The following is a 23282-nucleotide window of genomic DNA, read 5'->3' on the forward strand; positions in this document are numbered from 1 at the left end:
CATGCAATTTTCATTGAAACCAGAAATCGGCACCCAAACAAACAACTCAATAAATCACCAATACTTTTTCACTCTTGTACCTCCATAGCCAACATGTTTTGATATGCCTGAAATGCTCAAAGTCTTCCAAATGGAGATGAAAATGAAGTCGGAAAATCTCGGGCGGCCATCTTTCTTCTTCTGTAAGTCAAAAAAGCGCCCCCACGCTGTTTCTAATGGAACTGCAGATTTGGCTAGATAGTACATGGTGTACCATTTCAGTGCTGATTTCAGGGATTTGCATGTAACATTAGGTTTTTCTAAGGAAGTTTAATCAAACTGCATCTTAATTTTTTGTCAACAAATAATTGTACATGTAACAAAAAGAGAGAATAAACCTATGGTTTTATGCAACATGTAGTTCAGTACTTTGGCTTGTTCATGTATTTGGGGGGGAGTGGAAGTATTTGTAATTTTTTTTCCAATTTGCACCAGTTGACCATGAAATGTAATTAGAGCCTTGGATAGACAGATTCTTATCAACTCAGAGAGCAAATAAGTCTTCCAGCGATGGTATTTTATTTCTAGAGGCAAACTTAAATAATGTTTGTTGTTGTCGTTGCATCTCTGTAAAAATACTATTATATTGGTCTATTTGAGATGTTTTGTGAACATTTCTGTTTACTGTAGCAACTGTACATAATTTAATGTATATTGTACAAATTTATGCCAACATGCAATTTTGCATGTGATTTTAACTGATTAACTATTTCTATCACACGTATACCATGAGTTCAGGGCTGGACTAACCAGCCTGGACCTGAACCCAGACTTGTTGCAAGTTTTTTTTTTTTTTTTTTTTTCGCCCTGTCGCTTCAATTTTTTTAGGAAAAAATCCGAGAACCAACAAATTAAATTGGTATGGCCTAATCTATGCAAAATCAGATGTAATTCAAGATATTATATATTCCCTTTTTCAGATGTTCTTTTTCAGAAGTTGCAATTACTTAATCTGTGCTGTTTTTCAGCATGAAGTAAGGCTAAGGAATACAGATGCAAACTATTCATATTAAATGGAAGCAAAGACACAAACATAAGCAGTGTGATTAGTTGGCCTGGATGAAATAAATCAAAAGAAAACTTCCATGTAATTCATTCCTTAACTCCTTCAGTATCCCAGACTTTATTAATACAGAGTAATACAGATGCCTTCTTCTCTTCTGAATGTGTATGTTTGAATGTTTGTCCAGTCGTAGTGCAGCCCTAATGTTGTCCATTGCTTGCATGTAGGCGAGTACAGAGTGCATGATGACAGAGAGCATGCTCAGCTGCCTGATATCGCACCTCGTGCACACCCCGCTCTACCATGACACGGACACTGACCTGCAGCGCGTCGATGTAAGTAGGATGTCTCACAACACGTGTCTCATCTGTGTCGCGCTGTAGACTAGCGTGTGACACCAGTACTGCATGTGAGGATGTGAACTAAATTGTAATCATTCATCATTACCTGACTGTGATATGTTCTCATATAGACTTGGTGTCCTTTGAAAATTGATATGCATTCTAAAGAAGATACAAAACAGTTGAATATGCAGGAAATCCAGGAATCTGTGGTAGTGTGAAATAAGACCTAGAAAGGTACCAGAATACATATATTACGAGGGGTAAGTACTAAGTTTGAAAACGTTATCACTGCTGTTAGTCCTCTGTATTACTATAGAACCATATACTGTCAATCATTGTACTGCTATTTTATCTGATATGTACTGCATGCATGTGAAGGGGGAGTTTGTTAAGGTAAATTGTTTTCTGAGAAGGTAGCAAAATCTCTTACATTAAAAACAATCACAGTACACTAGAATCGTTGACATGTTGTTTTGGTGCATACTTCATAGTGTAGCATTTGTTTACAGTGCTGAGCCATTTCACTGTCTTGAATGGATTTTCTTTCAATTGGTGATTTTCCGACAGATCTCCCAGAGTGTGTGGTCCCCTCACAGTGTGGAGCACCACATCCAGAAGTACTGTATCCACAGTCTCAGGATAGCAGCCTTGTTACGCAGACATCTGTTCAAGGAAGATCTACCAGACTGCCAGGTATCCCACAGAATATCTCCTGTATTCCTGGCAAAAACATTCTAACTTTGAAAAAAAGTATGGTCTGTAATGTCAAAGATTAGACATCCAGGTAATAAGATTACAGTTACTCAAGCAACTGGATATGATTTTGGAAATAGTCAGATGTTTCAAGCAACAGCCATTGTTTTGTTTTTTTTAGTGACACTGGAAAAATCTTGTTGGAGAGAGTTTTATATCCTAGCTGTGTATTGATATGCAAAAGAGATCTAGTTGAAGAATGGATTTATCCTAACTATGAATTAATATGCAAAAGGGGAGGAAGACAAATTCTTAATAGTCCAATGGCAACAAGCATAAGACAATGTTGATGGTCTGTTATGTGTGACTCTCTTAGTCTTATATGGTATGGTGTAGCTTTAGCTTTAACAAGTCAAATATTATGGAGTTTCAGTATATCATTAATAACTATCAAATGTTGATATAGAACCCAGAACAAGAGTTCCAGACTCTGGTGAAGTTCCTGGACTTGCAGCATGTTCCCCTGCCCACGAGGGGCGATGCCTCTGCTGCGCGGGAGAGACCGTTCACTAGCGCCTCCTGCCTGCACTGGGCCGTCCCTGCAACCCAGATGATCTCACATTGGTGCCAAGACTTCACCAGCTTTGTCAACAGAAAACAGGGCCCTGCTAAGGTATGTACTTCTTTGTCATAAATGTCAATGCAAATGTACAGTTTCCAGTTTAAGTAGCAGGGAGTTTTCAAGTGCTTTTAGTATGGGTATGTATGAAGCACTTAAAAGCATCAGTTTATATGATAAGGTATGTGCATCTTTGTCTTATAAACTGTTTTCCTTATTAAGTATTTGGAGTTGCAGCTGAACTGAAGTAGGTAACAATTTATTCAGTATAAAATAGTGGAGCATCTGGTGCTTTTAGTATATTTGAAGCACATCAAATCAGCACTATCACAATATTCTTACTAAAACTTCTTGTAAATGTATGGTTTCAATTTGCTTGCCAACTATATATTTCCAAACTGAAGATTTTCCCTAGTTTTTTTTTTAGTCTCTGTTGTTGTTAGTGAGACAGTCCTTGCCTGCCTGTCCTTGGTGCTGATTTAAATGATGTTGTCACAAAGTTTTTCCATTGGCACAAATAGGAAGCAATATAATCATATCATAAGAATTCTCAACATGTTATGTTCTGAACAGTATATACATGTACAAATAGCCGCTAAAGGATTTAAATTACAGTCAAACCTGTACAATTGACCACCTCTAAATAAGGACCATCTTGCCAGTTTGACCACTTTTTCGTGGTCCCTTAGATGATTTTCTCATCGACCCAAGCATTAAGAATCCTGTCTATAGGGACCATCTGTCCACATAGACCAGATGTTATACAAATGTAGGTCTCCTGAGTGGTCTTCTTGTGCAGGTTTGACTGTACTTTTCTGCACCATAACTAAATTAGATATTCTAAATTTACCCTCAACAGTCTAATTTCCCAGGTATCTGCCACATGTGACACCATCCATAGATTATTACAGTTACATGTAATGTTAGTTCACCTTTATCTGAAGGGTAACCTACATCCATTGTATATAAAAATAGGGCATTTGGGGATCGTTAAGTCGATGCAAGGTAGTTTCACATTTAGATATCTTGAAAATGTTGACATTTGAAATCCACATCATCGACCTGAAATCTCTGAATACCCATTTTTTTTCTAAATAATGAGTCTAGGTTACCCCACGAATTAAGGTGAACTAGCGTTATGTAAAACTTTTGTGCAAGGTCAAGTAGGGTCATTTTGATGGTCAAAGGTCACTTGCCTGATGATTCCATAGTGTCACCATATGACAGTTTATCCAGGTTCTGTAGTGTTTTTATCCCTGTTCACACAAACATGTACTGTGTCCTCCTCTCATCTCCTACACATTTTCCTCTCCTCTCCTGTTTCCTCCTTCATTTCCTGTGATAGCTGCAGCCTAGAGGTGGTTATAAGGTAAAACTCTGCCTTGTTTGGCAATAAAGTCAACCCTAACATAGCTGCTGTGGTAATTCCTTATCACTATATATATATACATTCTAGATATTGATAATCTTAATCAGATTCTTTTTTTCAGTACTAATTTTAGTAGTAAAGCATGGTAGAGGTGATTTTTGTCCGTCAATGTAATGTTTTCTCCTGCTGGTTTTTAACCTTAACTTCTGTACTAAAAGCTCACAATCGAAAGTTTCAAAACACAGAAAATGAACAACTGTAAAATTCTGCCCTAAAGTCCTAATCAATGTTTTCATGATAAAGTGCTTGCTAAAGGATGTAATCCTGTCAAAGGTCCTTTCAATACCTTTCATTTTGTATTCTAAATACAGAATCAATATTTATCTATGCAAAGTGTGAGCTTTCTATTCGATGCTAATGTTTACGTCAGATTTGATATTAAGTAAAAATACTTAAAAGTCATTGTAAGACTTGAGAGGAAATTCCCAAAACGTGCCAACTATTCAGAGTATTCCATGTTGAAGCAGAATTTGTTATGGTATAAAATTTGATAGCCAACACATCTTCATTTTTTATCATTATAGACTTTCTTCTTCAAACCTAACAGTGAACACAGTAAGAATAAGACTATAAACTTTCCATTATTTAACTATTAAGCTCTTATTAAAGTCAATTATCAAACCTTTTCCAGTCCCTGCTACTGAAGAACTTCGCATGGCAGCTCCCTTGTCTCCTGCGCCCACCAAGTTCATACGACAGCATATTCCAGTACCACCGTCAGCGCCAGTGCACCATGTGCTGCAGCGTGCCCAAGGAACCGGCGCTGTGTATGGTGTGTGGGGAGCTGCTGTGTATGAAGGGAGGCTGCTGTAGACAACAGAGCGTCATGGAATGTGTACAGGTGTGTTCTTATTGGTATAAAAGCTGTTAGAAACCCGAATGACATGCTTTATACTTTGTAACGGAGTTACTTATACATACAATGTAGAGGAGATGGCCCATTTTGTAAATGTTTTCTGTTGCCTAGTGAGGAAGTATAATTTTTCATTCAAATGTTCAAGGCTTGGGCTGATATCATCAACTTTCATAATTCCACTAGGTGCCATAATACTACCACATGAAAAAACGTTATGAAACATGGACTACTGGTGCTACGTTAGTACATGTCTTTAAATCACTTTGAGTTCATGTATTTTTCTCATGTGGTTATATTATGGCACCCGGTAGAATTATGAGGGTTGATGCTACCATTTTGCTGAAAGTTATGAATGACCTATTGCCAAATTGACTACGGCACTGGTGAGAGGAAAACTGATGACACACAAGCTGGGCCAGTAACATCACCGAATCCTTCTGTCACATTTCCCAACCCGGGGCCTGGCCTGATAACTTTTAGGAACGAAAAGCACAATATCAATTGCAACAAAACACACAGAACATATCAAAATTAGTGGTGAGAATAATTTGTATAGATTCCTTGACATCCCGGCCAGTTTGGAAATGTGACCGTAGCATCAACCAGATTTTCTAGCATGTTTGTAAATGTAGTGTGTTTGTTCCTGCAGCATTCCATCAGCTGTGGTGCAGGGACGGGGGTGTTCCTGGTTGTTAATGTAGTGTGTTTGTTCCTGCAGCATTCCATCAGCTGTGGTGCAGGGACGGGGGTGTTCCTGGTTGTTAATGTAGTGTGTTTGTTCCTGCAGCATTCCATCAGCTGTGGTGCAGGGATGGGGGTGTTCCTGGTTGTTAATGTAGTGTGTTTGTTCCTGCAGCATTCCATCAGCTGTGGTGCAGGGACGGGGGTGTTCCTGGTTGTAAATGTAGTGTGTTTGTTCCTGCAGCATTCCATCAGCTGTGGTGCAGGGACGGGGGTGTTCCTGGTGGTGAACTCCTCCACCATCATCGTGGTGAGGGGGCCGCGGGCGTGTCTGTGGGGGTCGCTGTACCTGGACAGCCATGGGGAGGAGGATAGGGACCTCAGGTAGGGCTCATATAGATGTTTTGATGCTATTGTACATTGCCTGTGTTTTTTTTGTGATTGGTCTCATCAGCCACAGCAGGACTCACCAATCCTGATGGGACAACGTGATGTCACTGGTCACTGTTGACGCCGACGGACGAACAACAGATCAAAATCAAGAAGAAAACATTGCCTTTGTTTTGTGATGGTATGCATGTAACTTGGATACAAGTACCATAAAATAACATAAAGAGAGACCGACTGAAAATGGTGTTTTCCTTGTGTTGGATCAAAGCTTAAAACTGTTCAACTATTGATTCTACCAACACAGATGAGTCTTCATTTGACTAAGGGAGTTCTTTGCAGTTCCCTGTGTGTACCATTATGTAACTCTTACTAACTTCACCTTAGTCCACGGGGAAACCTATATCAGTTGTTTTTTCTAAACATGGTATTTAAGGATATTGAGCCAACAGGCATTGGTTTAAAAATGCAAAGCACAATGTGTATTTTCAAAATATGGCAGTTTGAAACTGTCATCGTTTCAAACTGCCATCGTTGGCTTTTGAATACCCCGCTTTTGAAAGCAAAGGATATACTAGTGGGTTACCCCGCAAATAAAGGTGAACTAATTGATACATTTCTGTAAACTGTATTGTTAATTGAGTTTTATTACGTCCTCTCCAGGCGAGGTCGGCCGTTGTACTTGAGCGAGGACAGGTTTCGGGTCCTGACTCAGCAGTGGATCAGTCACAGTTTTGACCACATGTGCAAACGCTGGCTGTGGCACCACAACAGGCTGTAAAGGGGGAGGGGGGCTTCTACTGTCAACTCTGTTCAACATGGGGAATATCAATTAATCTCCAGGCAGATTTACTAGTGGCATAAACTTGCATCAAAGCTGGCTAAGGAGTACAGCTGGCCAAAGGGAGTCATCCATACTCCTACTAGTCCTAGGCCAGCTTCACTCCTCTGGCAGCTTTTGATACTATCTTATGCTACCATAGGATCTGTTTGGAGATTAGATATCAATAGCAAAGGGTACTTAAAGTACTGTATTATGTAAATTTGTACTTCTTCGATAAACTAAAACTAGCTTCAGATAAAGTTATATACTTTAAATTAAGGTACATTTATATAACAACGGTTTTGACATGGCGGTCCTGTAACAGTTGATGTGTATGTGTCTTGTACCAAGGAGGTTTATCAAACCTCTTTGCTTGTACCTGGATATATTATTATTATTCTTTTGTGGAATGGGGCATTGCAACTTCAAGCTAAAGGTACAGTAAGTGCTGTGCACAATAGTTCCAGTACAGTCACAATATACCTACAACTAATTTGTACTTTAGCCATTATGGTTTTTGATAAGAGCACACTGAAGTATACCTTATAAAACAGATTGAAATAAAATACCATAATTGTAAATATAAGAGGGGGCAGTAAAACTATTGGTTGAAATTGATGTACACTCGAATATAAGGTTCGAATTACAATGACAAATTAGTTGGAAAAGGTTGTTCTACTTTGGTTTGTGCCATTCACTGTAACCTATGGTCACATTTCCAAATATTGGTGTTGTGACATTTAGTCCTTTAACAAAATGTATTAAAGTGCAACATTTTCTACCTTACCTATTTTCCCGAGCAGAAAAAGTCATACTTTTTTATTTTCTCTGACATTGATAAGATATGACTTGTCACAGATTTGACTTTGACTCAGAAAATGGCCCAAATTGCTGCCCTTGTGATACAGTTTTCCTACTTGATAGATCAATACAATGTCATGTAATATTTAACCCCTCCCTGGTAACTTGTGTTGTTGATCCTTCAGACCGGGTGCAGAGATGGGCAGTGTCACTATTATGTTTTGGAATGTATTTGCAGATTTCTTTAACAATGTTATTTAAGTTTGTAATCACAAACATAGGGGCTTCCAACATTTGGTGACCAATATTACAATGTAGGTGACCAACATAAGGCAATGTAAAACACTGCATTTTTTAGGTTTCAAATGTATGTCAAGGTTTAGTGTTAGAAATGTACCTTGAAGTACATAATGTAGTTTATGGTGATTTTTATTTCCATTTTTACGAATCAGTTGTGAGAAAATAATGTGTCCGGCATGAATGGGGTAAAATCTAAGTTTAAACTGAGCTCAAGGTAAAAAAAATAGTTGCAGCACTTTTCCTAAGTATGGATTGTTCAGTTTACAATGCAGTTGTTTGGCACCTATAGTCTAACACTTACTCTTGGTATATCTCCTTGTTATGCTGCTGATATATAAGGAAGAAATGAAAGTTGTTTGTAAATGTGAATGTTATTATTGTAAATAAAATCTCTCTCATAAATGGGAATTGCCTGTTTGTCGTATGATTTGTACTGTGTGGTACAATACAATTTTTGGTTGCCAATGGAAAGTCCCAAACAGAATTTATAGTAATTTATACAAAGTTATCTGCAAAAACCTAAAACAGACAGCTTATAGAATGAGAAGTTGAATTGGCTACAAACTTGTCATCTGAATATTTTGATGAAAGAAAAACATTTTGATATCTGTTTCAGAGATAATTGAATGTATATTCTTACAACGTTATAGATATGTACTTGTTTTAAGATCAAATATGTTGCATGATCTAAATTTCCTGTGATCAATCTTTTTTAGCATTCCTAACATTTTGAAACAGTTACCTATTAGGTTAAGCAAAATATCAGCCTCCTAAACACTAAAAGCACATTCAGCCCATTGATGCAGAGCACAAATCTATAACTAGAAAAGTGAAACATATCCCATTTATACATGAAGCTAGAGTGTTCACTTTACATTTGATATTTCCATATTTGATTCGTTTTCACTTCCTTCTTTGTTCAGTGTTACAAGGCACTTCATCTGCTTAAACATTTCCAATTTGTTTAATTGCATGCTCTCAAAATAGTTCACAGCAAATTACAGTCAACATATTATGCTATAGCTGTTATCTATATCCATTGCTTCATTTCTGCACTGAACACATTAAACAATTGAAGTTTCCTTTAGTAAGTTAATTCATTTATGTTGTGAATCAGGTCTTCACTGTCTTGAGAATTACGAATTGTCGGCAAGTCCAGTACCAACCTATCACTGTATACTGCAGCCTTGTTTCTTGTTGGGAGACCCAGAGGCTGAACTAGACTGTTGAGAAGCTTGCTGTGGCTGTATCAAATGCATGTTTGCTCTCCAGGTCTGGTGGGCAGGTGAACTGGTACTCTGTGATGTTGGGTAACCTGGGGACTGACTTTGTCCACCATACTGTGGGTATGAAGTTGAAGATGTAGACTGTCGAGTAGGCGAGCTTGTAGCTGTGCCTTGCCTACCATAGGCTGAGTAAGAAGTAGAACGGGAAGTTCCAGCTCCTACATTTGTTGCCACTGACGGACTAGACGGACCTTGAACACGACGAGATGTGTAGGAGTAGCGTCCTAATGGATCAAACAGGTCAGCAGCACCTATATCATTCTGGTCGGCATATTTGATCAGGTAGGCGGGATAGCACTGGTCATCTTTGAAGACCACAAAGATTGTTGGGTTGGCTTCGTTATTCACACACGAGTCGTAGAGGTCACCGTAAGGATCGCTTGGGTCAATGGGAGGGGGGCGTGGGATGTTTTGTTCTCCCCTGGTGTACTTACCGACCAACACGTTAGCCAGAAACATGTACCGTGTCCCGTCAGATGAAGCCCTTGAGTATGCATGGCTGTAATCAGCATTCTTTGCAAAATAGCTCCCTTTGCCGTACACTGTTGCATTTTTGCCGCTGAGACGGAAATCGAAGTTCTGGTGGCAGATGCCCTTGATGATGTCTGGGTCTGTGCCATGGAACAACTTCCTTTCATCTAGGGGAGACCCTGAGGAATAAAGTTGTTTGAAATTTTCAATAATCATTACAAAGAATCAGAATTGTAGGTATGTAGTATAATAAAATAATTGTATTATATTACTACTAATAGGCCCAAAATTCTCTTCTTTTGTAAGTATATTATCCACAAACTAGTGGAAACAATGCCATGCCTTACCATAGTGGGTTCTTCTTCCATATCGACTTTCCATGGACTTCTGCATCATCTGTTGTTTATTCCTGCACACGTACATACATATCAAAACAATCACAGCAAGAAGGTACCTCAATCAGCTACGTTGTTACTTGCTTCATGTCTTAAATTAAACGTTACGATGATAAAACCTTCTTGTATACAGATTTCTAAGAGGTTACATAAATGTACTGTTATGCATTATGATGTACATAAAAATCTAACACGTCCCAGACATTAAGTTGTCAGACAATAAAGTGTTCCTCATGGTTAGTACATTCTGAAAGAGTTCCTGGCGACAGTATAAACCAAATAAGATTCAACAAACTGTAACAAAAAAAAACTCACATGGAGTATTTTTCCCAGAGGCGGGGATTCTGTATCCTCTCTATTTTATGGATGATCATGTCATGTCTCATTGTCTGTCTGAAGAGCTGCTCCACCTAACGAGAGAAAACAACATTATTACAAGTACCGTCACATCTGTAACGACTAACCGTATCTAAGCTTAAAATATTTTTTAGAACCAAATCTGTGTTGGCTGTAAGTTGAGCCTGCATGGAAAAGACATTTGTCTGATCATGTTAATTGAATAAACCATTCATTCATTCAAACTTTCCTAAGTGTCTGTCTGACTATTAAACCATGATATGACACCTTTAGTCACTGTGGTAACATGTTTTCATCTTGAATCATGAAAGAAGAAGGCCATTATTCCTTGTCACAAGCTTCTATAATATCACATGCATTTTGTATGTAGCCTCGTAGTACTATTGTCTATATAGCTAGTGGTTGTCATTGGTATTGTACCTCTTGCAATTGTTCAGCAATAAAGTTAATTCATTCGTTCATTCAAAATACATCAAATTCATACCTCCATAAACTCTGGATCTCTTGGTGCCAGACGGACTCGTATGAAGGCTTCATTCTGAGGCATTGTCTCCCATGTTGGGGGAAGAGATCCTCTTGCCACAGATGAGGGCTGGCTGGTTGTATGACTTGTTCTTGTGTTGCTGCTAAGATATAAATAAGGTTACAAGTTGAATTTCAAAGTACAATTATACCTTCAATCCTTTTGTATGTTCTGGTGTCAACCAGGGTTGTAGCCAGCACCCATCCTTCCGTCCTTTGACGGAATTTTGTAGCTGGGGAAGGGAAAACATTTTTTCCGTCCTCTGTGAAGGACAAAAATGGATAATGTAAAGATAATTATAATAAAACTGTCTCCCTTGTTTACTTTTTGACTAAAACAGATGCCATTGAACAGCTTAGTCTACCAGCATAATTTACACCTAAAAATGCAGGAAATAGTGTTTCAGAAGGGATAGATTTCAAAATTTTCTGGGCCTTTGGATCCTCATACTCACTGGAATGTTGGGCCTGCGGCACTCGATAGGATTCAAAATCAAGGGGATGGAAAATGATTTCAGGCTGGCTACGTACAACCCTGGTGTCAATGCAGAAAATGTTTCTCCCTATAATTAATAGCCAGCTTAGTCTGGACTGAAGAATTGTGCACATATTAAAAAATGTCTCAGAAAAGCATATATTCCTGGCTAACAAAAGAGTTGTGGACAAAAATATGTAATGAAGAAACAATCACCTTGCTGACTGAAATGGGACAAACGTCGGACGTCGTCGCACATTTCTCCTTGTGGAGTAACGTGTATCCATGTTCAGCTGGTACATTCCCGTGAAGTCCAGTGTGTAGGGGTACTCGTTGGTCTGGAACTTGTATGTGGGCTGTTTTGTGACGTACGCTCGCTCGATATCATCAGATGTGATAAAAGCTGAGGTTCCAGTCTGTAAAAAAACATCACATCTTCTAATACATTGTATATTCACCCCTGAGTTGACCTGATATCATACAAGACAACCCCCTTGCATTGAATGAATTGAGCCACAATTTTTTTTCCAGGTACTACAACAAGGATAATATAATAATTGCATCTCAATGAGTAAGTAATGAGTAGTTATATGGTAGTGATAAACCTGGAAATGATGATCATATATTCCATTACCTTATCATCAAAGAAGAAACTCGAAGCAGAATATCTTGTACTGGTAAATAATATATGAATAAGGTATATCAATTTCTCATTCCCATATCAGGAACTCAAAACACTAAATAACACACCTTGACACTTTGGCCATACTGGCACCAGGAACCATTGTTGTCCCAGTACCACACCCATTTTGTTGCCCAGCTACCACTGGTGGACTCCACAGATGAAGGGGTCGACAGGCGGCGGATTTTCACCCGTTTACTTGGGTAGGAGTCGGATATCTCCAGCTCCATCTTGTCAAAGTGAACCGTCCAACCATAGCTGGAAAAAAACATAGATTCAATACCAATGAGAATGCTATGTATATATTACATCAAATCAGGCTTTTAGCCAGGCATGCGTCAACGCGTCATCTGGACGCACTTTTCTTAGAATAACAAGAAATTTGATACCCCTGGACGGCCTATAATGGGGACAAAATCCTTTGACAAGCATGAAATTCTGATTGACCAGGGATGCTACCAGGTCATCTGTGGTCACAGTCTTCTACTGTGACATCTGCAACAGTATTTTTGCCTCTTTGGATACCTTAGAATGCACTATTTTAACTTAAAATCATCAAAAACTCTGCACCATGGAAGGTGGATGTCCCAGACCCCCTACAATAGTCACTTACCGCGACTCACCAATAAGTTTGGACTCCCTAGTATAAAATCCTTAGGCTAAAAGCCTATTATTATAGTCATGGTGGATTTGGTAATTGTCTATATTCTGCATGTCTTTGTCAATAGTAGTTAGTAGTACTTAGTCTAGTAGTATTTGATTATACTGCTACCGGGGTCCCTTACATAGGGGTAGCCAGCATTCGGTTAGTCATGGGTACTTATTATTATTATGAATAATTGATTTATTAAAGGACTGTGTAAGAACAGTTGCATCAGAGTAACAGTGCTCTATGATGGTTAACACTTGTGTACAAACTGAATATGAATAATCGGAATACCAGATTAGAACAAATACTCACAGACGTGTATCAACATTAAGAAGATTACAGCTGAGGTTGGATGGTTGGGAAAAGACCTCTTCAATCTTTGCCACAACTTCAGGACTGAAACTCACCCACTCTGCACCTGTAAGCGAGCAGAAACAATTCAGGTACCTGTACGTGTTTAAAGATATCACCAAATGTACTGTCTAAGACAATAATCATACTGTAAAAAAGTTATTCCATTGAGTGCTCTTAAACTTAAAGGATAAGACACTGAAAGTATATTTATTGTTCCAAATTTAACATACCTTGACATCTTAATTCATTCTTGAAGTCTTTGTACTGCCACAAGTAAGGAGTCTTGATGTGATGATTGCCACACAGTCGAGACTTAAGACACTGTCCTGCAAGGAAGTCTTCACAGATGGTCGTATCACCGTCTAAGATGCGTTCTTCATTTGGATCTGGAGCCTTGGCTTGTGGTTTCATCACCTGGGCTGTTGAGGATGTGTTTACTTGTAGCATTGTGGCTGTTGAGGTAGCTTTAGGTATCAGCACTTGTAATAGTGGGGGTATGATATTTGGTGGTAGAATTGTTGGCGTTGAGGTTGCCTTGGATTTCACCACTTGGACTGGTGGGGGTATGTTTGGTTGTAGAGTTGTTGGTGTTGAGGTTGCCTTGGGTTTGACCATTTGGACTGATGTGGGTGCAAGTATGTTTGGTTGTAGAGCTGAGGGTGCTGAAGGTGTAGCAATACTAGCTACAGGCTTTTTTGTGGCTGTAGCTTGCGGAAACCCTGGCACTGAAGATCGAGACGCTGCTGCTGTTGTTGGAGGAATCAGTAATGTTTTGATGACTGCTCGCTGGTCTGTGTTGGCCATCCGGAAATCTGACAGAATCTTTCGTGTTTCTGGAGTGTCGAAGTAGCTCTCATGGTTCAGGTCGCATGTTGTATCATCAGCGCAACGGCCTCTGACGAACTCCGAACACACGTGGACGTCACGGCAGCGGTCTGCTTCAAGGCAAATTTTGGTGTTGTATGCCTGACATACTTTAGGTGCTGAGTTGCGTATTATGTTGAAGATCTGATCATCTGTCAGGCAGTCAAGTTGAAGCTCATGGACAAGCCGTCTAGCTTGTTCACTCTGCAGATCATGTACAAATTTGCACTTGTAGCCATGGCTACAGGATCCCTGGACAAAGTTCCGACAGAGGTGAAAGAACTGACACTGGTCTCCCTTCTGGCACCCCAGTTTAGTAGTGTGACCGAAGCAAAGACGTGCTTTCGGAAGGATGACAGACACTTCAAGTTCTCCATCTGTTGTTTCATGGAGCCGGAACTTATTTGGACGCTTACGGAGCCAGGATGTTGTTTGGGTTTGGTCTAACCCAAGAAGAAAAAACTCGTTGGACCATAGGTAATCAAGCATCACCATACCATTGTACTTGCAGCAGATCGATTTGAATACATATGTTTCTGAGGGAAATTTGATGGGTGCTGCTTCCACTTTCGTGGCTGGACTTCTTCTTCGGCCATCCTCTTCCCACAACTACCTCTCCTACCTCTTCCACCACTACTCCTCCCTCGCCCTCCACCACGTTCCCTCCTTCCCACATTCTCCAGACTCTCCGTGCTGCAGTGGTGTGAACTTGCACCAGTGGAAGCAAGCGACAAGTTTTCTGTTGACTTGGCCCGGTTTACAGCACCCCTTCCTCCACGGCTACGGCCTCGCCCCCTACCTCTGTTCACTGGTACTGCAGGCTCAGATCTTTTAGTAGTGGGTACGGAAAGTATTGCGCTGTACTGAAGGATATGCTCAGGCATCTTGGACCCCATGAGATGTGTCTGAAGAATTTTCTCATTCTGCTTTTCAGCAAAATTATGAGACAGCTTGCAATCACCCTTACAGCTCTCCCTGATGTAGTTGTTACAGATATGGAGATTGGTACACAGTGTGTTATCTCTGCAGCCATTGGTTGAGTTGTAAAACTTGCAGACCTTTGGTAGTGAACCTCTGATCACCTTCACTATCTTATCATCCGAGAGTCCCTCTAGTCCCATCCCTTTTACTACCTTCTTGTTTTGCTCGCTTTGAAAGTGGTGAGGAAATTTGCACTTATCACCCTGGCTGTTGCTGCAATTGCCTCCCAAGAAATCCTTACAAATGTGCACATTTGTGCACCCGTTGCCGAATTTGCACCTGCTGTTGGTAAAGTCATAACAAAGCCTGACCTTTACAATGGCGGAAACGCTTTGAACTTTGCCCTTAATGTTTCTTTTCACCAGGTAACGTTACCTTCCAGGTTCGTCTCTTAGCCATTCTTCCACGTCGGCGTCGTCTGTTTCCGGGTAGAAACTTTGCTCACAGAGCTCGGTAAAACTCACCGTCCCTCCGTTTTGAAGAATGAAGTCTTTAACATCACTTTGTTTCGGAGTACTTCGAGTCTTTGGCCTTCTGTTGCCCCGCCCTTTCTTGTTTCCGCCAGCCCTGCTGCTTGCCTGACTATTGACACTTTCCGTGTCACTATCGGAGTAATCAGAGTACATGTTGCAGTTACCAGGGAGTCAAGGCAAATACAAAGTACTAGTACTTAGAATCTTCCCACTTCGGACGCTAACACGAACGCTAGATCCCAAGGGCTAGATCCATATGGGTGGAAATATGAGTTCTAAATGGTGCCCCACTGCACCTGTTTCCTGAATCGGAATAGTCCATTTTAATTAAGGTGGGTTAGGGTCATGTGATTTATTGTAGACATTTGTTGCGTGACTACATAGTGCGTGTTTGTCGTCGTATACATCATACAAGTGACGGTTAAATGTTGTCATGTTTTTATTATAACGCAATTGTACTCCTTATGTTCTTAAAAGGAATACTACATAATCAAAATTTGCCTATGTAGCTATGGTGAAGTTGACTGTGCCAACTTTCGGTGACGTGTATCAAGTTTCGGTGCAACCATATTGTGACGAATGAGGTCAAGTGTCATGATAACCTCCGAAGTGGAGGTTGTGTACATACATGTTTTGTACATACATCTTTTTATGATAGCGAAACAGTTAGCTTAGCTATAGATAGCATTATATGCAACCCGCGTGCAAAGACACATCATTAGGTACTCATTCTGAAACCAGAGCTTCCTTCGTCTATAATGAATAAGGGACTACATACTGCATGCATGCAACCAGTAGTAGATAGTGATTGGTATTTGTTGTGCAGATTAGTGTTCCATTTGCGTCGGTAGTGAGACTAAAACTGTTTTCGGGGCCGTTGAACTTTTCTTTGAATGACACAGACTCGTTGCTCAAGTTAGATGATACAAGTAAAACTTCCTGTAACCCTAGCTCACCTTTTTCCGTTTAGTAACATAAACCCGTTGCTTTAAAAAACAATGTGTTTGGGGATATCACGTCGAAGGACGTTGGTTTCAAATTGCAATATTTTCAGTATATTGTAATTTGAAACGACTTGATGTGCCTAAATACCCTGTTTTGAAAAACAACGGATATAAGTTACCCCATGTATAAAGGTGAACTTGCGTTAGATCCTTTTAAATCCGCCTTCTCTCTGGTTAACACTTAGATTCCGTCGTAAGACTCCTGAAAATTGCCGGCGATCCCTAAAAATCGCAAGATGATCGTGAGAACACCGGACGTTATACTCGCGAAAATGTCATTTAGAGCTCGTAAACTAGTCTTCCGAAACGGTTCCGATCGAATCGCGCCTAATGTGAGGCGGGTATTACGGTGGGAGTCCGTGCGACGAGACGGTTACTGCCTCGAAACAGTCAAACGTGTACCCAACACAGGTGAAAATTATTACTGGTCTTTGATTGGTCAAGAAATCAATCAATTGTCTAGACAGGGTCAATCGTAGACGAGTTCTTATGCTAATCTGTCTGTTGTAGCCCCTGTGCTTCATCATTGGTCAATGGTCTGGAGAAGCGATCAAACGTCTGCCCAACACAGGTGAAAATGATTACTGGTCCGTGATTGGTCAATAAATCAATCAGTTGTCTTGACTGGGCCAATCGTAGACGAGCCCCTATGCTAATCTGTCTGTAGCCCCTGCGCTTCATCATTGGTCAATGGTCTGGAGAAGCGATCAAACGTCTGCCCAACACAGGTGAAAATGATTACTGGTCCGTGATTGGTCAATAAATCAATCAGTTGTCTAGACTGGGCCAATCGTAGACGAGCCCCTGTGTATATCTGTCTGGAGAACTTTACCTCGTCATTAGTCTGCCAGCTGTCTGTGGAGACGGACTCTACTCGCAGTACGACCGCTGTGTGATTGAGTCCTTTGTGCTTTGAGCGTCCTACCTAAGACAACAGGTTAGTTCGGTCATTTCTTCGCGGAATATTTGGTCATGATTTCTCATAAACATTCTTATCTGTGCCTTGTGTGCTTGTTGCAGTGGTGTTGAGGCAAAGTATTCATGACTGTTTCTTCTACCGATTTGTTAGAAATGTCGGGACGCCATAGGAGGAAAGGAGTTGGGGAACGAATGCGTCGATCACCTGTCACTGAAGGTGCTTCGGGACAACATCCAGTGCATCACCAAGCCAAGGGCTCATGCAGTCTTTCCGAGACATTTGACGAGGTATTGTGTTGTTTTACATTGTGTAGAGAAAACAGTTGTAATCTTTAGCTGATATTTTCAATGCCTGCGCCTGAACAATGCTTGATAGTGTGTTTTTTTTTCCTTTTCAGCATTAGGAACAGCTTAGGTGTGAGGCAGCTGATGCAAGCATGCGTCCTGGCCCTGCTTTTAACCGGAGGAAGGAAGCAGACAAGAAGACTGTTGACTGGTGAGTGTCTTGTACAAATTCAGAGTGTCACTGATGTTGAACAGTTTATACGAACTTTGACCTTTATGTGTGTTGATATGTTTTGTGCAGATTATCGTCAGTCAGTCCAATGTAATATGAATAATCGGCGACGTTAACGCTGACTTCTTTTGTGAACGTCCGAGGATGAAATAAACAGAACTAGCTGCATTTACATGTGAGGCACACCTGTGCCTAATTTATCACCAAACCAAGAAGACCTTATTCATTTTCTTGCTTCTAGGATCTTACTGGTGCCATCAAGCCCGGATCAGCTGCAGCTACAATGTTCAAGTTAAGTGCTTAATCATATGTCTTATGGGGTTTGAAATATTATAGTGGTTGCAGATATGGACTCCTTTTGCATTCAGGGCTTCAGTCCGTTTCCGTGGTGTACAGGCCTGGTGTGTGGTTGGTTTGGTTTCTGTGACTGTGTCGATAGTCAAGATGGATTCGGCCAATAACTGTAAATTCTGTTCTTTACAAAACAGGGTTTCCCCTGGTTCACCATTTGTTGTCATTTCTGTTTTATGTCATGGTCAGTGGTTTTCGGGGACCTAGACCATTACATAAGCTGCCTCGTGTCGTTTTCTTGGGTCCCGAGCCAAGAGGACGGCACAGGTCAGAAAGGAACACAGGTGGTTGAACAATATTCCTATCTGATATTAGTAGTTTGTTCCTTTAGAAATACTCGACATCTCGGCGTCGACACAGTCACAGAAACCGAATCAGCCATTCACTGGGCTTGTACACCACAGAAACAGACTGAAGCAATGAGTGCAGAAGTAGCCATATATAGCTCTCGAAATTTAAGCCGAAGGTCTTTCCTATATTTCTGAGCCAAGTTTCATCTTTGTCTTGTTTTTTTTCTACCGAGGATCATCGAGGAAGTGTCTGGACGGGACGGGGAAAGGGAGGCGAGGAGAGGACTGGTGAAGGAAGGTACCGGACGTGACCGACTGGGGATTCGAAGTCTTCCCACACATATGACAAGGTATCTTGCCGTATTGTGTGATGAAAGCACATAGTTTTTAATTGTAAGACAGCCTTTGTCAATGGATGACTTTTTCATGTGTGTTGGAAAGTTTTAGTTTACAGTTTCGATTTCATTTTTGTTACCTGAACAATTATAAGCTCGGTACAAAAGTCGTTTTCTTTTACTTGCTTATCTGAATTAAATGAAGTATATGAATATCTTTGCATTGCGGTTTGACTGTTTGTCAAGTAGAACATTTAGTCATAATTTCTCTGTGCCTTATCATTATCTGCAACCTGTGTGTTTATTGCAGCGGTGTTGAGGCAAACCATGAATGACTGTTTCTTCTACCGATTTGTTAGAAATGTCTGAGGGAGGAAAGGAGCCGGGAAACGGAGGTGTCATCGCCTGTGACTGAATAAGTCTTTCGGAGACATACGACGAGGTATTGCGTTGTACTGTATTGTGTAAAAGGATAACAATCTTTAGCTGACGTTTTCAATGCCTGGACCTGAACAATGCTTAATAGCGTTTTGTTTTCTTTCGTTTAAAAATTAGAACATATGTGTGGTGTGAGGCAGCTTGGTCGTGAGGCAGCTGATGCGTGCATACATCCTGCTCTTGCGCCTGTTTCTTGCAAGCTTGGAGGAAGGAAGCAGACAAGAATACTGTTGACTGGGTTAACACACCTGTGAGTATCCTGTACAAATCAAACTGCAAATTTAGAGTGTCACTGATGTTGAACAGGTCATACCAACTTTGAGCAGATGAAATCAATAACCTTCACGTTAGATTTTTAGATTTAGATTACAGTATATTCTCTTGACTTCCGCTCCTGGCAAGGACATAATACACCCTTGTGCCCTTTCAAAAATGTCTTGATTCCAAAACAGCAATTGATGCAATGTCACTATTTTACAGGTACAAGAAGTTGGTAAGGAAACAGCTCTCAGCAGCTTCCAGGATCGTATTGGTGCCCGGATCAACTGCAGCTGCAGTGGTGGGACTTATCCTGGCGACAGGCTGCCTGATGACATCTCCACGGTGACGTCCAGAAAGATCGTGTCCTCGGACTTCAGCGCGCTTCTGTTGTGTACAGGCTGATGTGTGGCTGATTTGGTTTCTGTGACGGTGTCGATGGCTGGGATTGTATTCGGTCAATTACTGTAAATTTTGTTCTTTAATAAAACAGGAACTCCTGGTTTACCGTCTGTTTTCATTCTGTTTTATGTCGTGGTCAGTGGTTGTCGGGAACCCAGACCATGACATAATCTGCCTCGTGTCGCTATCTTGGGTCCCGAACCAAGAGAACGACACAGGCCAGAAAGGACATGCACTTAAGCTTGCTTGAGTTTTATGTACATGTACAGTCATATTGGTCTCTTCTTGCGTTTCAAAAAGATGTTGTGTACATGTAGCTTAGTTCGGTCGCCTTTGTTTTGAATCATATCATGCCATTCCAGTATATGAGTGACTAAAACTGAAATGATTGTTTCGTGTCGTGACCTTTGCATGTCCTTTTTTCTCACTTAGACTTTATGTTCTGTGCATTTCATGTAGATTTCCACATTTCCGTACTTTTGTAGAGGTTGTTTGTAGCCTTTCAAATTAGTCTTTTGGCAATTTCCCTGATTAAAGGCTTATGCTGCAACACAAACACACTAACAGACTAACCCCACCAAACACACACACTAACAACATACTAATGCAGCTCCAATGCCTTAGGTTTAAAAAAAAGGTGATTCTTCAAGTTCAAAGGCTCCAAGCTACCTCTATACCATGTTTGTGTCCTAGAGTAAAGATAACTGTTAACCTAAATGTTTTAAGTTTGATTGGTTAACATTTAGTACTAGGATAGTTTTTATTTATTGTCTGGGTTTGTGATTTGTACATATTTGTACGCGTTGCATTCATGTATTTTGTCAGCAATTGCTATTGAATAAACAATTTGAAATCACACTGTGTAGTGTTTATTCTACCTTATAAAAACTTCACAGCCTTAGACCCGTACGCCCATGTGAAATGGATGGTCCCTCCCTTCCCTTAGGTCCATGTGAAACAATTGGCCCTCCTTCAACTTCGGAGTCCTTCCCAGTTTGAGTCTATTCCAACATTGTAGCCTTTTCCAGACTTGTTGCAGTCCTTTTCATTGAAAATGTAAGAGAAATTTCATATTGTACAGTACAGGGTGCAGATTTCGCCAAGAACAAAGTTTTGCTCTGACTGATCGAAAAAAAAACACGTTTTGGGGCTTACTGGTCTGAGAAAATACCAAGAGCGAAGTAGAGTAGAGTTTATAGCCATTTACACCAAGTTTTACAGAGGCAGTTAGCTTTGCAGGATTTTAAAATGACAATGGGAGTCAAATATATTTCTTTTTAGCTAAATGGACCATTGTTTTGAGTATCGTCAATTCACAAGTTTTCCAATACCGATACTGGACCTGAACCTGACCTGAATTTTCTGTACCGGTACCCACCCATATGAAGGATGCACCCTTTTAGCAGTTTGGTTGCACCTGTTTAGCCGTTTGGACTGGTGGACTGGCATGATACGTTTACCGTATCAATTTTAATTCCACCATTTTGATCATAAATTGTGACCACTTCTTTGCTTAGCTCAACACACATAGCAAATGCTTTCCTGTATGTAATCAGCTCGCTCTGTCGAACAGAGCTCGCTCGCTTGCTTGTTCACACACAGCTCACTCACTCGTTTGCACACAGCTTGCTCACTCGTTCGTTCGCACCGAGCTCATTCCCACAAAGCTCGCTCATCGCTCAATCGCACACAGCTCTGCGCACAAATGAGTGTATGCTCACTCATTTGCGCAAAGCTAGCTTGCTTGTTCACACACAGTTCGTTCGCACACAGCTCGTTCGCACACAGCTCACTCGTTCACACACAGCTCGCTTGCTCACTCGTTTACAAACAGCTTGCTCGCACACAGCTTGCTCGTTCGCACAAAGCTCGCTCGCACACAGCTCGCTCGCTCACTCGTTCACACACAGCTCGCTCATTCGCACACAGCTCGCTCATTCGCACACAGCTCACTCGTTCACACACAGCTCGCTCGTTCGCACACAGCTTGCTCGCACACAGCTCGTTCGCATACAGCTTGCTCGCTCGCACACAGCTCGTTCGCATACAGCTTGCTCGCTCGCACACAGCTCGTTCGCACAGAGCTCGCTCGGTCATTCACACAGAGCTCGCTCACTCATTTGCACACAGCTCGCTCGCTCGTTCGCACACAGCTCGCTCACTCGTTCGCACAGAGCGCGCTCTCTCGTTCGCACAGAGCTCGCTCTCTCGTTCGCACAGAGCTCGCTCGCTCGTTCGCACACAGCTCGCTCGCTCGTTCGCACACAGCTCGCTCGCTCGTTCGCACACAGCTCGCTCGCTCGTTCGCACACAGCTCACTCGTTCGCACACAGCTCGTTCGCACACAGCTTGCTCGCTTGCACAGAGCTCGCTCACTCGTTCGCAAAGAGCTCGCTCACTCGTTCGCAAAGAGCTCGCTCTCTCGTTCGCACAGAGTTTGCTCTCTCGTTTGCACAGAGCTCGCTCGCTTGTTCGCACACGCGCGCGCGCGCACACGCACACACACTCGCACACACACACGCACACATGCACACGTGCGTGTATGCGTGTGCGCGTGTATGCACGTGCGTGTGTGCGGTGTACACGTGTGCACGTGTACGGGCGTGTGCACGTGTACGTGTACGCTCGCGAGCGTGTGTGTGTGTGCGCGCGTGTGTGCGCACGCGTGTGTGTGCGCGCACGTGTGTGCAAACGAGCGAGCGACCTGTGAATGAACGAGCGAGCAAGCTAAGAGCGAACGAGCAAGCGAGCAAGCTGTGTACGAGCGAGCTCTGTGCAAACAAGCGAGCGAGCAAGCTGTGTGCGAACGAGCGAGCTGTGTGCAAATGAGCAATCGAACAAGCTGTGTGCGAACAAGCAAGTGGCAAGCTGTGTGCGAACGAGCAAGCTCTGTGCGAACAAGCGGGCGAGCTCTGTGCAAACGAGCAAGCGAGCTCTGTGCAAACAAGCGAGCAAGCTCTGTGCGAACGAGCGAGCGAGCCATGTGCAAACGAGCGAGCGAGCTCTGTGCGAACGAGCGGGCGAGCTCTGTGCAAATGAGCAGTTGAGCTCTGTGCGAACGAGCGGGCAAGCTCTGTGCGAACGAGTGAGGGAGCTCTGTGCGAACGAACGGGCGAGCTCTGTGCAAAAAAGCGAGCAAACTCCGTGCGAACGAGCTGGCGCGCTCTGTGCGAACAAGCGGGCGAGCTCTGTGCGAACGAGCTTTGTGCAAACGAGTGAGCTGTGAGCGAGCGTGCTGTCTGCAAAGGAGCATGTGAGCTGTGTGCGAACAAGCTCTGTGCTAAC

At 41.7% G+C, this 23282-nt stretch overlaps 3 protein-coding genes and 1 long non-coding RNA gene across 6 annotated transcripts in view; 2 read left to right on the forward strand and 2 right to left on the reverse strand.

The window, feature by feature from the left end:
• LOC118424364 (E3 ubiquitin-protein ligase UBR3-like) overlaps positions 1 to 8381 on the forward strand; it is a 41709-nt gene extending 33328 nt beyond the window's left edge. Inside the window, exons 35-41 of the mRNA XM_035832913.1 lie at positions 1270 to 1377; positions 1954 to 2079; positions 2546 to 2752; positions 4044 to 4067; positions 4759 to 4968; positions 5909 to 6048; positions 6715 to 8381. Coding sequence (XP_035688806.1) covers positions 1270 to 1377; positions 1954 to 2079; positions 2546 to 2752; positions 4044 to 4067; positions 4759 to 4968; positions 5909 to 6048; positions 6715 to 6832 — 933 coding nt within the window. The 3' untranslated portion in view covers positions 6833 to 8381. The remainder of the gene's footprint in view (positions 1 to 1269; positions 1378 to 1953; positions 2080 to 2545; positions 2753 to 4043; positions 4068 to 4758; positions 4969 to 5908; positions 6049 to 6714) is intronic.
• Positions 1 to 23282, reverse strand: part of LOC118424537 (trichohyalin-like) — a 565429-nt gene that overhangs the window by 464428 nt on the left and 77719 nt on the right. The window lies entirely within an intron of this gene.
• LOC118424540 (zinc finger CCCH-type antiviral protein 1-like) lies at positions 8123 to 14661 on the reverse strand. Of its 2 annotated transcripts, none has more exons than XM_035833147.1 (8): positions 13397 to 14661; positions 13125 to 13230; positions 12232 to 12421; positions 11698 to 11897; positions 10969 to 11107; positions 10443 to 10537; positions 10080 to 10141; positions 8123 to 9911 (listed from the first exon to the last, which is right to left on the reverse strand). In XM_035833147.1, exons 1-8 carry the CDS (start codon positions 14523 to 14525, stop codon positions 9145 to 9147), a joined length of 2688 nt encoding a protein of 895 aa, XP_035689040.1. In that variant the 5' UTR covers positions 14526 to 14661; the 3' UTR covers positions 8123 to 9144. The 2 variants fall into 2 exon arrangements, with proteins under 2 accessions (XP_035689040.1, XP_035689039.1); XM_035833146.1 differs by having other exon boundaries at positions 10969 to 11110.
• LOC118424579 lies at positions 17811 to 20853 on the forward strand. 2 transcript variants are annotated; one of them, XR_004832211.1, is made up of 4 exons: positions 17811 to 17902; positions 18165 to 18914; positions 19455 to 19587; positions 19818 to 20853. It is a non-coding gene; the product is annotated as an uncharacterized LOC118424579 (long non-coding RNA). The 2 variants fall into 2 exon arrangements; XR_004832212.1 differs by lacking the exons at positions 17811 to 17902; positions 18165 to 18914 and adding an exon at positions 19266 to 19341.

This window comes from Branchiostoma floridae, chromosome 10 (genome assembly GCF_000003815.2).
Source record: "Branchiostoma floridae strain S238N-H82 chromosome 10, Bfl_VNyyK, whole genome shotgun sequence".
Classification (NCBI taxonomy): Eukaryota; Metazoa; Chordata; class Leptocardii; order Amphioxiformes; family Branchiostomatidae; genus Branchiostoma; species Branchiostoma floridae.